Below are 16539 nucleotides of genomic sequence, written 5' to 3'. Positions count from 1 at the left end.
TGGAAGAATCAATTAACATTGATGTGGGCCTAGATGGATCTCTCCATAACGTTGAAGTACATAAATCAATTATCAAATTGAGTTTACTAATCACATCAATACCAAGAATGTTCTGTGCACCATGACAATATCAGATGTTTATGTTAGTTTTCAGAAATCCTGGAATCTCAAAAGTCACATTAGAAACTTTCCTCGCAACTGAACTACATTTTCCACTAAAATCGAGTAAATTGCATTTTGGAGAATTGGCATTTACAGGTAATTTGGTTCAGCTCCTGTACCTACTAAAAACATTATGTTCCTGCCATTCAATACACCCTGTACATATGGCCTTCCACTTTCATCCAATAAAATTGGAGCAACATATTCTAACGGTAAAGGAGAAGAATCTCGATTTGATCCTGACTCTAATTTTGGAAATGGCAATAAACAATTCCTAATAATGAAAACAGCACTGTGTACCATATTGTTCAAGCTGTTGTTGACACTCAGTGAACTGATCTCTTTGACTTCTGAGGCATAAGGCAACTCAGACAGACTATTGTTGGAACATGGAGGAGCAGATTGTTCAGAAATTGTATTTTCATTTTCTAATTCCAAAGTGTTTCTCTGTAAATCTAATTTATATTGAACACAATCTCTTTTCAAACGACTAAATCATTTACAACAGAAACAAATGGTATTTCCTGTCTGCTCTGAGACTCTCGTCCTGCCTGTGACATGTTCATCACCATAATTGGGTGTGGCCAAGCACGTGGTCTCTCTCTGATCTCCATTTTGAATAGCTACACTTTCCATCTTCTGATTGTGTAGTTTAATTTGTCTGCTAACTGTATCTATAACTTTGGCTGCTTGATCTAAATCATTTTATCCGGCAGCAAATAAGAGATGCTGGATATAGATACTTAAATTTTTTAACAAAAGCTTTTATCATAGCAGAACTCTCATTGGCGAAATTAAATATCATTTTGTATACTTTGGAAAATCTATTTTTACAATCAAAAGGATCATCATTGATCGTAGCTCTTAAGGAGTCTAAGATTTCCAGGGAAGGAGTTTCCTCTCCAGTTGTACATAGCAAGAACTGACGCAATCGGTCTGATGCATTGTAATGAATTTCCACATCATCCTCATTAATATATGGGGTTTTGGTGAATCCACATGCCATAAAGCTGGGAAGCCATAATCTGAAGAAAACATTTCTTTGCTCCTCATTCAGGCAAGTTATTTCACAAAATTTCAAAAACCTCTGTATTATGAAAAGCATCCGCTTTCATGTCATAGGCTGGCATATCCTTCAAAATTTTCATGAGCTGATCAAGGATCTTAAGATTAAGTTCTGCAGCTTTATCCATTCATTTTCTCTTAAGCATTGCTTCATGATCCTGCAGATCATCTTCTATAAACTGGATGTCGGCTATTAAAGATTTTTGTCTGCCTGGCCTCTGGCTAGTATTTACACAAATTCTTTTTATATCTGTCACGGCGTGACAGAAGTCCCGCTCCCCCCTTGGCTCACCTTCATTCCCCCTCCACCTCTCATCCTGTCGTGGTCCTTTGAAGCCGGGCTGCTCAGGATAAGAGGTGTGACTCCTGTCACCCCTGTCACTTATATTCCCCCATCCGGCTTGGCCTGAGGGAGGAAGATAGTTTTCCACAGAGAGGTTTACACCTCTCCATGGAGAGGTGCGAACCTCCCTTAGGGATGTTCCGGGCCACGGCAGTCAGCCTGACACCGCACAGCCCCGGCATCTGCAATGCGGGCACAAAAGTTCCTGCGCTTGCAGATACCAACAGACAAAGGCAGCACTCTCGAGAGCTCGGCCCTTGTCAAGGGGGGCATGCCTCGTTGCCAGGTGATGAGGCACACCACATACGGTTGCCAGGATGACCAAGGAGCGTCCTGCATCGGCTTAAGAAGGCCGATGCTGGGCTCCCGTGTTGTTCGTTCTGCTGCACAGCCGCTGAGAGGTCTCCGCTGCGGCAAGACTCTCACGGCCATTCTGCAAGAGCCTGATACTGGGTGAATTAACCCCCGCTGCCACTCTGCAATAACTAGGGATGTGGGGGAGAATTACCACCCACTGTCCCCTGGCTGTCGTCTGCTGTGATTCCGGGCATCCCTGCCGGAGCCGTGAGTGTATGCACCCGTTTTATTCCCCTGAACTGTTCCTGTACTCTATCCCCATTTCCCTGCTTGGATTACAAACTGTTGTAGAGACTCTAACTTTGCCCCTGGGACCCGATTACAACTGTTTTGATCCCTCTCCTTGCTACTTCCCCATACCGGGTACTGCCACGCTCCCTGCAGACCCCAACTGAGTGACTGTCATTTTCTTTAATAAAGCTTTGTGTGTTTGCCATCTGCTTTGTGTGTTCTGTCCTGCCTACCCTACAATATCATTCTGTAGTTCAGAAAGCTGAATGTCTTTCGTTTGAATTGCACTTTGCAGGTTAACTATTTGCTCAAAGTCTGGCAATTAGCATATACACTGTTATCTTCCTCTGACTTATTCTTTACACAAGCAGCAATCCTAGGAACCTCAAAAATCATGGCGTTAAAAACATTAACTAACTTCATTACATTTCTAACTTGTTTGCTCAATTTCTTAAAGGAAAACCTAGATTTTTCTATGTTAATATTAGCCTGTAAGCACTCATTATACATGTACCGCCAAAGTTCATCATCTTTAACAAATTTAGACAGATTTTGGAATTCTAATTTACTCTCTCTAGATAATTCATCAATACAATCCATTACTTACCAATTAAGAAGGTCTTTCTTCATGTAACGTTCCTTTTCTCTCTTGGTGGGAAATTACATCACCAAGGAACAGCGTTTTCTTGCATCTGCACAAAACTCTCACCAATTCCGATTCTAGGCTGATTTCGATTATGCCAAAGGGTCATCTGCTGAAGGCTTTTATTTCTCCCGAAAGCTCGACTTCATATTTTGCTGACCTTGCAGCAATCTTCTCTCTCATCAAGGTGAAGGAAAAAAAAGTAAAAAACGATCGATAAATCAAACTGGTCTGACTCGCCACTGTAAAATACCGAATTGTCTAGATGTTTTGTTAACTTGTATTGATGAGAAAAGTCCAAAATAGAAAGTCCTTCCAACTCTTACATAAACTCAAAAATGTATTTAATAATAATATTGCATACAATTAGAAATAAAATATTGGAATACAAAATGTTTAGATAATGTCCAAAAAATATAGTTCTGTTCTTGAGATAAAAATTGTATGTAAAATTGTTTGTGTGAATCTGTAGGCTCCTTAGCCCAGCTTCTAAAAAGTGTGCCACCAAAAAGTCTTTGTTCTGCTCTATAAGGAGCAATTCAGCCCCCACCTTCTCCTAAAAGTTGGCTGGTTTTCCTCTCTGGTTCTTATAGTCCCACAATAATATCTGGTGACAGATGTATAGAACAAACCTTCAGTCTTCTCCCCTCCCCTAGGAGAGAGTCTGAAAATGAATCCTTGGGACCTCTAATCAAAACTTCACTGATATTCCATCAGTCAGGGGGGATGGGATGTGTTACACATACTGTATATACTATATATATATATATATATATATAATTTCCTAAAAATAGTCTTAATATAAAAGTTATATCATATATAAATATCCTAATCAAGAAATATTACAGTATAAAATGTGTAAGCTTACCATGTATCAAGAAGATTCTTACAAATCTCTATTAGTGAAACTTTAGCTCCTACCCACAGAGATGGGGGAGGAAAGCTAGCAAACCAATTCATGACTAATTACTACCACGTTACTATACTAGAATGTAGAGAAAAGATCCAACACATTCATACATATGTTAGTAATGTCAATAAGCAGATATTAGGTTATATCTAACAGGAACATTTCCTTCATTCAGGACAGGAAAGTGGCTTCTCCCCCGTGTGAGACCTCTGATGTGTGTAAAGACTGGACTTCTCCGAAAAACATTTCCCGCAGTCAAGACAGGAAAATTGCTTTTCAACCACATGAGACTTCTGATGTCTGACGAGTTTTGATTTCTCTACAAAACATTTCCCACACTCAGGACAGGAATATGGCTTCTCTCCTGTGTGCAATTTCTGATGATTATAAAGATTGGGCTTCTTTGAAAAACATTTCCCACACTCAGAACAGAAATACGGCTTCTCCCCCGTGTGAGATCTCTGATGTGTGTACAGACTGGACTTATCTGAAAAACATTTCCTGCACTCAGAACAGGAATATGGCTTCTCCTCCGTGTGAGATCTCTGATGCCTGGAAAGATGGGACTTCACTGAAAAACATTTCCCGCACTCAGGACACAAATATGGCTTTTCTCCCGTGTGAGATCTCTGATGTTTCTGAAGACTGGCCTTCACTGAAAAACATTTCCCACACTCAGGACAAGAATACGGCTTCTCCCCCGTGTGAGATCTCTGATGTGTTTGAAAGTTGGACTTTTGCAAAAAACATTTCCCACACTCAGGACAGGAATACAGATTCTCCCCCGTGTGAGATCTCTGATGTTTGTGAAGACTGGACTTCACTGAAAAACATTTCCCACACTCAGGACAGGAGTACGGCTTTTCCCCTGTGTGACATATTTTATGCACATTAAGATTGTACTTAGAACAGAAACCCTTCCCACACTCAGTACAGGAGAAGCTCTTCCCTGTTGGAAGGCCGGCCCGGTCCCACACAGTCTGAGGTTCCTCAGGATACGAGGAATCCGATGGTCCATCTACACTGGGTGGTGCCGGATGGACATTGGAGGGAGCCGGGTTTTCTCCTGGACTATACTGTGTGATGTCCTCATCTTCTACTTTCCAGTCTGGAGACAAAGTGAGACAATCCTCGGAGGTTTTCCTCATCTCCCGGCCATGGACTAAAATACAAAGACAAAGAGGATTACTAGACAGGAGCGGATTGGTTCCTCCAAACCAGGACTCCACCCACATCAGGCAGCTTGGTCTCTGAGGAGCTTACAATTCCACCCTCAAGGGAACTAGGAAATGGCTCCTCTGATCTCCTACCAGGTCATTTCTTTATTCATGGACCTTAGTCAGAGAGTGAGGAAACAACCAGAACTGTCTTTTATAGGAGGGACAGTGATGAGGGGATTATAGGACGAGGGTCCCCACCCCCTCTATCACTCATCGCCAAGATGAAGACTGGACTGATCCTGAAGACCACCATCATTGGGGTATTGACTCCTCCCTCATTATCACTTTCTGTTTAAGGGTCCAAAGTTGGAGGATGTTATCACATTATTATCACTAGAGATGAGCGAATCGAACCAGGCGAACCGGAATTCGAGTCGAATTTCAGGAAATATTCGATTCGCGGCGAAACCGAAATTTTGCCTACTTCGGGTGCGCGAATCGAACATTTCCCGATCAGCCGGCAAAAGTGTCCCTGCAGTGAGCTCCGCTATTTCTGACAGTTCTCTGACAGAAGGAACACATGTATCTATTAGTTTCCATTTAGGATACAGATGTTTCAACCGCTGTACATGTGAAGAAGCTGTGAGAGAACGGTCAGAAATAGAGGAACTCTGCACATACACTTTTTGCCGGCTTGGAATTATTCTTCTTTTCATCCTACTTCTTCTTCTTCTTCTTCTTCTTCATCCTCATCCTCTTCTTCTGAGGATGAGGATGAGGATGATGAAGAAGAAGCAGTAGGATGAAAATAAGAATAATTCCAAGCCGGCAAAAAGTGTATGTGCAGAGTTCCTCTATTCTGCAGATACACTTAGAGGAGCTCTGCACATACACTTTTTGCCTGTTTGGAATTAATCTTATTTTCATCCTACTTCTTCTTCTTCTTCTTCTTCTTCTTTATCCTCATCCTCAGAAGAAGAAGAAGAGGATGAAGAAGAAGAAGAAGAAGAAGAAGTAGGATGAAAATAAGAATAATTGCAAGCCGGCAAAAAGTGTATGTGCAGAGTTCCTCTATTCTGCAGATACACTTAGAGGAGCTCTGCACATACACTTTTTGCCGGCTTGGAATTAATCTTATTTTCATCCTACTTCTTCTTCTTCTTCTTCTTCATCCTCATCCTCAGAAGAAGAAGAAGAGGATGAGGATGAGGATGAAGAAGAAGAAGAAGAAGAAGTAGGATGAAAATAAGAATAATTCCAAGCCGGCAAAAAGTGTATGTGCAGAGCTCCTCTAAGTGTATCTGCAGAGCTCCTCTAAGTGTATCTGCAGAATAGAGGAACTCTGCACATACACTTTTTGCCGGAAACCGCTGTATGGAGGGAATGTCCCAGAACTGTCAGAAATAGTCTATTTCTGACAGTTCTGGGACATTACCTCCATACAGCTGTTTCAACCGCTGTATGGAGGGAATGTCATAGAACTGTCAGAAATAGACTATTAATGACAGTTCTGGGACTGTCCTTCCATACAGCGGTTGAAACATTGTATCTATTTGTTTACATAAATGGATCCATTTATGGAAACAAATACATACAATGTTTCAACCGCTGCATGGAAGGACAGTCCCAGAACTGTCATTAATAGTCTATTTCTGACAGTTCCATGACATTCCCTCCATACAGCGGTTGAAACAGCTGTATGGAGTGAATGTCCCAGAACTGTCAGAAATAGACAGAAACTGTCACAGAACTGTCCTTCTTCTCATCCTTCTCCTTCTTCTCATCCTTCTTCTCATCCTTCTTCTCATCCTTCTTCTCATCCTTCTCCTTCTTCTCATCCTTCTCCTTCTTCTCATCCTTCTCCTTCTTCTCATCCTTCTCCTTCTCCTTCTTCTCATCCTTTTCCTTCTCCTTCTTCTCATCCTTCTCCTTCTTCTCATCCTTCTCCTTCTTCTCATCCTTCTCCTTCTTCTCATCCTTCTCCTTCTTCTCATCCTTCTCCTTCTTCTCATCCTTCTCCTTCTCCTTCTTCTCATCCTTCTCCATCTTCTCATCCTTCTCCTTCTCCATCTTCTCATCCTTCTCCTTCTTCTCATCCTTCTCCTTCTCCTTCTTCTCATCCTTCTCCTTCTCCATCTTCTCATCCTTCTCCTTTTCCTTCTTCTCATCCTTCTCCTTCTCCTTCTTCTCATCCTTCTCCTTCTTCTCATCCTTCTCCTTCTTCTCATCCTTCTCCTTCTCCATCTTCTCATCCTTCTCCTTTTCCTTCTTCTCATCCTTCTCCTTCTGCTTCTCCTTCTTCTTCTCATCCTTCTCCTTCTTCTCATCCTTCTCCTTCTCCTTCTTCTCATCCTTCTCCTTCTTCTCATCCTTCTCCTTCTTCTCATCCTTCTCCTTCTCCTCATCCTTCTCCTTCTTCTCATCCTTCTCCTTCTCCTTCTTCTCATCCTTCTCCTTCTCCTTCTTCTCATCCTTCTCCTTCTCCTTCTTCTCATCCTTCTCCTTCTTCTCATCCTTCTCCTTCTTCTCATCCTTCTCCTTCTTCTCATCCTTCTCCTTCTTCTCATCCTTCTCCTTCTTCTCATCCTTCTCCTTCTTCTCATCCTTCTCCTTCTTCTCATCCTTCTCCTTCTTCTTCTCCTTCTCCTTCTCCTTCTTCTCATCCTTCTCCTTCTCCTCATCCTTCTCCTTCTCCTTCTTCTCATCCTTCTCCTTCTCCTTCTTCTCATCCTTCTCCTTCTCCTTCTTCTCATCCTTCTCCTTCTCCTTCTTCTCATCCTTCTCCTTCTCCTTCTTCTCATCCTTCTCCTTCTCCTTCTTCTCATCCTTCTCCTTCTTCTCATCCTTCTCCTTCTCCTTCTCTTTCCTCATCTCCAAGGGCATTTAAATTAAAGGTACAGTGTTCTGCACTAATTTAAAGGCTCTCTGAAGCCTAGAAACCCTTTTTATAAGTCATCTTCGTAGCGAAGAAATTCGCATCGAATCGAATTTCACACTGGAATTCGCCGAATCAGCCGAATCGAATTTTTGAGAAATTCGCTCATCTCTAATTATCACCATGTAAAAGTCTGTGCTCCAATCACATCATCCGATATAAAATGTCCAGCTGGGAGGAAATGGGTGTAAAATAATTAAGACCTATGTAATGTCCAACTTGTATAGGATACAAAAGTTAGGACTATACAGTATTAGTTTTCTTCTATATTCATCTAGTGATCTAGCCAGTAAATCTGTTGTTTTATAAAGACCATTTACCACTGACAGGGGGCTTACAATGATCAGCTTTTATTTATTCATGTAAAACTTTTATCCCAAAAAGAAAAACCTGTTTGATGAAACTGAATATGAAGTGTGAGCTGGAGTTTGGCTTCAATTAGTTACTGTTTTTAAATCTGCTAGTACATCTAACACTCCCCTCCCCCCAGACTGACCATGCTGCTGTCTCCACAGTGGGGGCGCTCTAATACAGAAGGTGTGTAACTGGCCAGATCACCAGGTGAAAACAGGGAAAAAATCCAAAGAAAAGGAATGCAGCCGCCACATCCAATGATTGGTAAGCTATAATATGGGACATTTGTGGTTTAACCGCTTGCCGACCCGCCACAGTGTTGTTACTGCAGCAGGGCGGCACCTGTACGCACAATGCCGTCTTTTAACGTCGCTGTGCAAAACAGGTAGGGGGCGCGCGTGAGGCGTGTGCCCGCTCTACCCTACCTGCCGATCGTGGCAGCAGGTGTCTGTCACCGGCTCCGGGCGGGTCATTTCCCGTGGGGTGCCAGCGATTACAAGTAATCACTGACAGACAGCACGGCTGCAGTGTTTACATTACAGCTCTGCTATCTGTCAGTTCCAAACACGCTGAACCTGAGAGAAGACTTAATCTCTAGGGATCAGTGTGTTCCCTTCAGTACACACCCCCGCCCACTAGTAAAACACTCCCCTCACACAGTTAACCCTTTCATTACCTAAAAAATGTTAACCCCTTCCTCCCCAGTGCCATTAGTACAGGGTCAGTGGTTTTTTTTGCACTGATCACTGTATTGGTGTCACTGGGGATGTCAGTGACCCCAAGTCAGTTCCCCCCTATGTCAAAATGTCTGCCGCAGTCCTGCCATAAGTCGCTGATCACTGTCATAAATCGCTGATCACCGCTATAAGTTCCATTATTAGTATAACTAAAAATAAAAATCCCAGTATCTTTCCCGCCATTTGTAAACCCTATAACTTTCACATAAACCAATTCATTTACACGTATTGGGATTATTTTTAAGCAAAGACATGTCGCAGAATGCATTTTGGTAGAAATTTATGACTAAATTTGATTTTTACATTTTTTTACTGGACATGTTTTATAGCAAAAAGTCCAAAATATTGTTTTTTTTCCTCAAAATTGTCAGATTTTTTTTTATAGCGCAAAAAATAAAAAAACGCACAGGTGATTAAATACCACAGAAAGAAAGCTCAATTTGTGGGAAAAAAAGGATGTAAATTTCATTTATGTACCGTATTGCATGACCGCGCAATTGTCAGTTAAACTAGCGCAGCGCTGTATAGCAAAAAAATGGAGTAAACTGCAGTATCTATCCCATAGTTTGTAGACGCTATAACTTCACACAAAGCAATCAATATACACTTATTGGGATTTTTTTTACCAAAAACATGGAGCAGAATACATTTTGGCCTAAATTTATAACCAACTTTGAGTTTACTATATATTTTTTATAGCTGAAAGTAAAAAATATAATTTTTCTTCAAAATTTTTTTTTTTTTTTTTTATATATAGTGTGAAAAATAAAAAAAAGTGCACAGATAATCAAATACCACTGAAAGAAAGCTCTATTTGTGTGAAAAAAAGGATGTAAATTTCATTTGGGCGCAGCATTGCATGACCGCGCAATTATCAGTGGAATTAGTGCAGCGCTGAGTAGCAAAAAGAGGCGTGGTCATTAAGGGGGTAAATCCTCAGGAGGGCAAGTGGTTGGTGAAATCTCATCCTATGTCCAGTGATAGCAGTGACATCTACTGGCCACAGTGAGACATCACAAGACAACCTAAACGTAGGGAGAAACCAAGTGAAGAACTATACAATCAGCCTGAGTCAAGTACAGCCCAGCCACAAACTAAACCCACATAGTACCTCTATTCAGGACAAGGGGCCACACTAATAAATAGTGTAAGGATCACATCAAATTGGTGTTTAGTAATCAGAGATCACTTACAGTGGTTGTAACCCTCAGACATGGAATATGAACAAACATATCCCTCTACAGTGTGTACTTGTCTCACTCCAGAGAACTAAGTGTCATTTCTGTCTGCTGTCTCCTTCCTCTGTGATCAGCAGCTGAGTCACTTCTAACAAGTCTTCCTGACACCAAGAAAAAAAAAGATGACAGGGGAGGGAGCTCCAGCACATAGCCTCTGATTGACAGCCTCAGCTCTGTTCCTGTGTGAAGGAAGTGTGTCCCTTCCCATCAATTGTTTCTCAGAGCTCATTTCACTGAGCTCTGAAGAGAGTGACTTCAGCTCTCTGCCCCCTTTTTTCTGACTTCTCAGACAAGCTGTAAATATTCTAGACTTTGAACAAATATAGAGAAGAAAGTGCTACAAATAAACAGGTACAACGTATGTAGGAGGATTTTTTTTTTCTGTGTATCACCTGAGGCCAGTCACTGCACTGGGTATATGGAGGGATTACAACCACTTTAAAAGTTTACTGTAGACAAGTTGCAGAGATCCCACACCGCTGCCTCCCATCTCCTGAGACTGCACTCAGTGACTTGGGTCTGAGACACTACAGACATATCCCTCCACCCGGCACAGCCAGCAGATAACAGAGAAGGTCCCCTGGAAGAGTCAGGCACAAGGCAGGAGACCCCAGTCACATGTCCTGGGTGCCTACATTATGCAATGCTTAGAGCGGGTGTCGGCAACCCGCGGCTCCGGAGCCGCATGCGGCTCTTTTTCACCTTTCCTGCGGCTCCGGAGCACACTGCCCACCAGGTGACAGGCAATAGGGTCGGCAAGCCGCGGCTCTTTTAATGCAGCTCTTCTGTGTGCCGGGCGCCCGCTCCCCTCCCTCCTCCAAACATTGGCTGTCAGGATGTAGGCGGGGCAGCGTGACGAACTCCTCTCCTCTCACAGTCCACCCTGAAGACCAGAACGGCGCGGGAACACAGCTAGAGGAATGCGCGGAGCAAAGGTAAGTGAATTGACACAGGGGGGATGAATTACTATAGGGGGGATGAATTACTATGGGGGATGAATTACTATATGGGGAATGAATTACTATGGGGAATGAATTACTATATGGGGGATGTATTACTATATGGGGGATGAATTACTATATGGGGGATGAATTACTATATGGGGGATGTATTACTATATGGGGGATGAATTACTATATGGGGGATGAATTACTATATGGGGGATGAATTACTATATGGGGGATGAATTACTATGGGGGATGAATTAATTACTATATGGGGGATGAATTACTATATGGGGGATGAATTACTATATGGGGGATGAATTACTATATGGGGGATGAATTACTATATGGGGGATGAATTACTATATGGGGGATGAATTACTATATGGGGGATGAATTACTATGGGGGATGAATTACTATAGGGGGGATGAATTACTATAGGGGGGATGAATTACTATAGGGGGGATGAATTACTATAGGGGGGATGAATTGCTATATGGGGGATGAATTACTATATGGGGGATGAATTACTATATGGGGGATGAATTACTATGGGGGGATGAATTACTATATGGGGGATGAATTACTATGGGGGATGAATTACTATATGGGAGATGAATTACTATATGGGGGATGTATTTTCAGTTTTAAAAATGTTTCTCTCAAAATAAATTTCAATTGTGGTTTTGGCGAGATTTGGCTCAGTTCAAAAAAAAGGTTGCCCACCACTGACCTAAGGCTATGATTGTGATTATGACGATACACTGTGGCCCTGGTTAACCCTTTGCTTACTGGGCCCTTAAACCCCCTTCATGACCAGAGCGCTTTTCGCAATATATGCAGTGTCGGATTTGTTTTAAATATTGCAATGGTTTTGCGGCTCCCAGTCTTTTTTCCCTCTCGGATACGGGTCCAAGTGGCTCTTTATGTCTTAAAGGTTGCAGACCCCTGCCTTAGAGTAAAAATCAACATTTTTCTGCCAGCTGAACCCCAGAACCTCCATAAATCCAGTCTAGATACATAAATTGTGTCTGCAGCACAGAGAAGGAAGATTATCCGAGAGAAATCCAGGAATACAGGACGGGGAACACAGCTCAGGAAAGTGACCAGGGGATTACAGGCTGATATCACCCAGTCCCCGCCCTACTCTGGACCAATCAGTGAGCAGTATGGGTGGAGGAATGGATTTAGTGTTCATGACCCACCTGTGCTGATCTCTGTAGGAGTGTCCTCCTCTATAAATGTCCCCGTTATTCCATCCTCCTCCATAGACTGCTGATCATCCCTCACATACGCCTCTTCTTCTTCTGCTTTCACCTCAAATTCTCTCAGGTCTCCACTCTGAATATATAATAAAAATGACATCAATGGTAACAATGCAGATAATGTACAGATCCTAATGATACTATCAGTGATTGTTCCTCATCTACCTGATGATGGTGAGGGATGGTGTGACCTTCCTGTGTGGAATCCCGGGAATACAGAGGACGGGGACATCTCTCTGGTGGGTTCCCATGACTGGATCCATCTGTAGGAAACACACACACTGACTGAATCCATTGTTTCTATGTGTTTATCAGATGATGGGGGATCTAGGTGGATCCTCCGTACTGCTCTCTCCTTTACAATAAAGTCTCCTCTTACCCGGTGATGTGAGGGGCGGCTGATTGTCCATCATGACGTCCTTGTAGAGATCCTTGTGTCCTTCTAAATACTCCCACTCCTCCATGGAGAAATAGACAGTGACACCCTGACACCTTATAGGAACCTGACACACACAATGATACAGTCACCATCCAGACACATCCCTTGTCTGTTACTGGAGAATGTCCCAGAATTCCCGGCACCGCTCACCTCTCCTGTCAGCAGCTCCATCATCTTCTTGGTGACTTCTAGAATCTTCTGCATGTTGTGTCTCTCAGGGTTTAGGGAGTCACATGGAGGCACTGTGATGGTCATATGATCACCTGACTTCAGAAGAGGAAATCTCTGTAATGAGGAACCAATAAGAATATCATGTTAGAATCCCAGAATCCTCCTCACCTCTCCGGTCAGGTCTGTGTGTAGCAATTGTGCACACAGAGATGGACACGGCCCCCCATTTTGTTAAGAATTTTCTATGTTATACAATTTCTAACTCTCAAGGCAGGCTACCCCCTCCATCTTGTAGATCTCTCATCCCCCTCCCTCGCTGTGGGGTGACATGTGGCCTGAGTGATGAGAAGGGTCACAGGCGGCCAAAACACAGCAGGAAGCTCCGAGCTATAAAACCTCACGAGCTGGGTGCCTAGCTGTCTAAGAAACTGTGCAATCTGGCACATAGTAAAAGTATAAACCGAGTCCCTCACTGAACTTCAAAAGACCTTCCAAGGGGTTGTAAAAACAGACTTACTTTTAAAAACTCACTTTTCATATAAGTTGATATCTTCACGTAGGACATAACTACCTAAACATGGAGCCTATATTCGGAAGGCTCAGATTGAGGCCATTCTCCTGTTATGTGACACCCCTTAGCTGACATACAGAGAAAAACAGAAAAGTATATCTCTTGAACCATTCATGTGCATATTTCATGTTTCATCTCTAACCATTCCGCAGATGCGGCTGAGTATTAATATACTAGTGACCAGGCCGGCAAATGTACCTAGGAAACGTTATGAGCCAAAATATTAGCTAGGAGAGATTCTGGTTGTAACTTAGGTCTCCACCCAACACCCCTCCCCAAAAGGAGACCATTGGTTACTACTCCAAAGAGACACCCTGCTGGAATTTGCTAGAAAAAGGCTGTTATGCTTGGAGTGTGGGTGAGAGAAGAGAAGAGTCTCCTGCTTTTAACATCGAACCTAGCAGTAGAGATAAGAAATCCTTTTTGTCTCATGAGACTTGAAGCTGCTTAACACAAGGCTTTTTGGCTAGTACTTATCTACCTAAACGTCTTTCTGTTGTCTCTTTGCTGTGTTATTGCTCTCTATATATTTATATATATTGGTTACATCTTTTTTTTGTAAATATTTTTATTGCACCCTTTTGACCTTTTAGTAATAAAACTTACTTTCTGAAAGTGTTGAACTGTTTCTAAAGCTCTTTAATGCAACCTACGAATTCCTGCTGCTGAAGAGCGCTACTGTGTGTGTTTAACCCTCTGTATAACCTGCCTGCGGTTACAGTGGTATACAGATGATTATTTCAACCATCCTAGTGTTATTGCTGATATTGTCAAGTTTCCTCTTTCTCTGTACAAAAAGGAGGTGGTGGCAGTGTGAAGGGTTAATTGCGTAATTAACCTGACCCAGTAACAATTGCGCTCAGGCTGCTGGTACATCAATTTGTGGTCCAGTGAGTTGGAAAATCGTTGTGCAGGGTGCAGCTGGCCGTGGCATTGTTACGCATGTGATATTGCGGTTTTAGATTGGCTAGTCCTTCGGTCATGAGTCTGGTGAGAGGGGCAGGGATTTGACATCGCAATCGTCACACTGTGTATTATTAATAGAGATAAGAGTGATGTCATGTGACCTCCCAGAATTCTCCTCACCTCTCCGGTCAGGTATGTGTTTTATTAAGAGATGAGTGATGTCATGTGACCTCTCAGAATCCTCCTCACCTCTCCGGTCAGGTCTTTGTTTTATTAATAGAGATGAGAGTGATGTCATGTGACCTCCCAGAATTCTCCTCACCTCTCCGGTCAGGTCTGTGTTTTATTAATAGAGATCAGAGTGATGTCATGTGACCTCCCAGAATCCTCCTCACCTCTCCGGTCAGGTCTGTGTTTTATTAATAGAGATGAGAGTGATGTCATGTGACCTCCCAGAATTCTCCTCACCTCTCCGGTCAGGTCTTTGTTTTATTAATAGAGATGAGAGTGATGTCATGTGACCTCCCAGAATTCTCCTCACCTCTCCGGTCAGGTCTTTGTTTTATTAATAGAGATGAGAGTGATGTCATGTGACCTCCCAGAATCCTCCTCACCTCTCCGGTCAGGTCTTTGTTTTATTAATAGAGATGAGAGTGATGTCATGTGACCTCCCAGAATCCTCCTCACCTCTCCGGTCAGGTCTGTGTTTTATTAAGAGATATGAGTGATGTCATGTGATCTCCCAGAATCCTCCTCACCTCTCCGGTCAGGTCTGTGTTTTATTAACCTCCCTGATGGTATTCCCGAGTGTAGCTCAGGGTAAGGTTTCAGGACCACAAGCGGTAACCCCGAGCTACACTCGGGAATACCATGTGGCGCTGCTCCGTGATCCCTCGATCTCCCACCTTGTCCTCCGCTCCCACGATGTCCCTCCTGCAGTGTCCCAAGCAATGTATTCCGGCGGATGCCGTCATCTGTTTTCTAGGTTCCATCCCCTGCGAGCGTCGGGACGTACGAGAAATTTGAAAATGGCAAAAAGTGACATTCACTAAAATCACATAGTATAACATTCCTGTATCAACCCATTTCACATACATTTTGTCCCGAGTGCTTTGTCCGGCGCCCTGACTGCATTTTTACTGTTCTTTCTGCCTGGAAACTGAGAAACGTCCATGGCGTCCAAAAAGCGTCCCTTTAGGTCAGACGCGGTTTTAGACCGGCTAGAGAACAGCGATAGTAAATCAGAACCACTTCCAGAATTGAGTGATAATGATTGGTGGGGGAAATTCCTCATCAGACACTGAAAACGATTCTGTGACTGAGCTCAGCGATGTGCGAACTTGGCGCTCTATTTCACATTTCAGTGTTTTTGGTTTGATTATATTATTGAATTACATTTATTATTATATTATTATTTTTTATGATTATTTATTAAATTATTATTTATGATTTTGTGTTTCAAGTTTTATCCTCCCCGGGATGGTTACTAGACTCTTGTTCAGACAGATTTCAGTGAGTTATTCCTAAAAATTACAGCCGACAATAAAAAAATACATATTTCCATGCAAAAAAATGTACCGCTTTCAGCACAGAAATACTGACATAATCAGACCGCTAGGGAGGTTAATAGAGATAGGAGTGATGTCATGTGACCTCCCAGAATCCTCCTCACCTCTCCGGTCAGGTCTGTGTTTTATTAATAGAGATGAGAGTGATGTCATGTGACCTCCCAGAATCCTCCTCACCTCTCCGGTCAGGTCTGCGTTTTATTAATAGAGATGAGAGTGATGTCATGTGACCTCCCAGAATCCTCCTCACCTCTCCGGTCAGGTCTGTGTTTTATTAATAGAGATAAGAGCGATGTCATGTGACCTCCCAAAATCCTCCTCACCTCTCCGGTCAGGTCTGTGTTTTATTAATAGAGATAAGAGCGATGTCATGTGACCTCCCAGAATCCTCCCCACCTCTCCGGTCAGGTCGGTGTTTTATTAAGAGGTACGAGTGATGTCATGTGATCTCCCAGAATCCTCCTCACCTCTCCAGTCAGGTCTGTGTTTTATTAATAGAGATCAGAGTGATGTCATGGGACCTCCCAGAATCCTCCTCA

At 42.8% G+C, this 16539-nt stretch overlaps 1 protein-coding gene across 1 annotated transcript in view; it reads right to left on the bottom strand.

Moving 5' to 3' along the window:
* The window catches only part of LOC149460594 (uncharacterized), a 219150-nt gene that overhangs the window by 62535 nt on the left and 140076 nt on the right, over positions 1-16539 (bottom strand). Inside the window, exon 8 of the mRNA XM_089679430.1 lies at positions 4003-4513. Coding sequence (XP_089535556.1) covers positions 4003-4513 — 511 coding nt within the window. The remainder of the gene's footprint in view (positions 1-4002; positions 4514-16539) is intronic.

The sequence above is a fragment of the Staurois parvus genome, unplaced genomic scaffold (assembly GCF_062004578.1).
Source record: "Staurois parvus isolate SC_StPar_1 unplaced genomic scaffold, SC_StPar_1.0 ptg000224l, whole genome shotgun sequence".
NCBI lineage: Eukaryota > Metazoa > Chordata > Amphibia > Anura > Ranidae > Staurois > Staurois parvus.
Note: the sequence above shows the minus strand (reverse complement) of the source record. Positions and strands in the feature narration are given on the sequence as shown.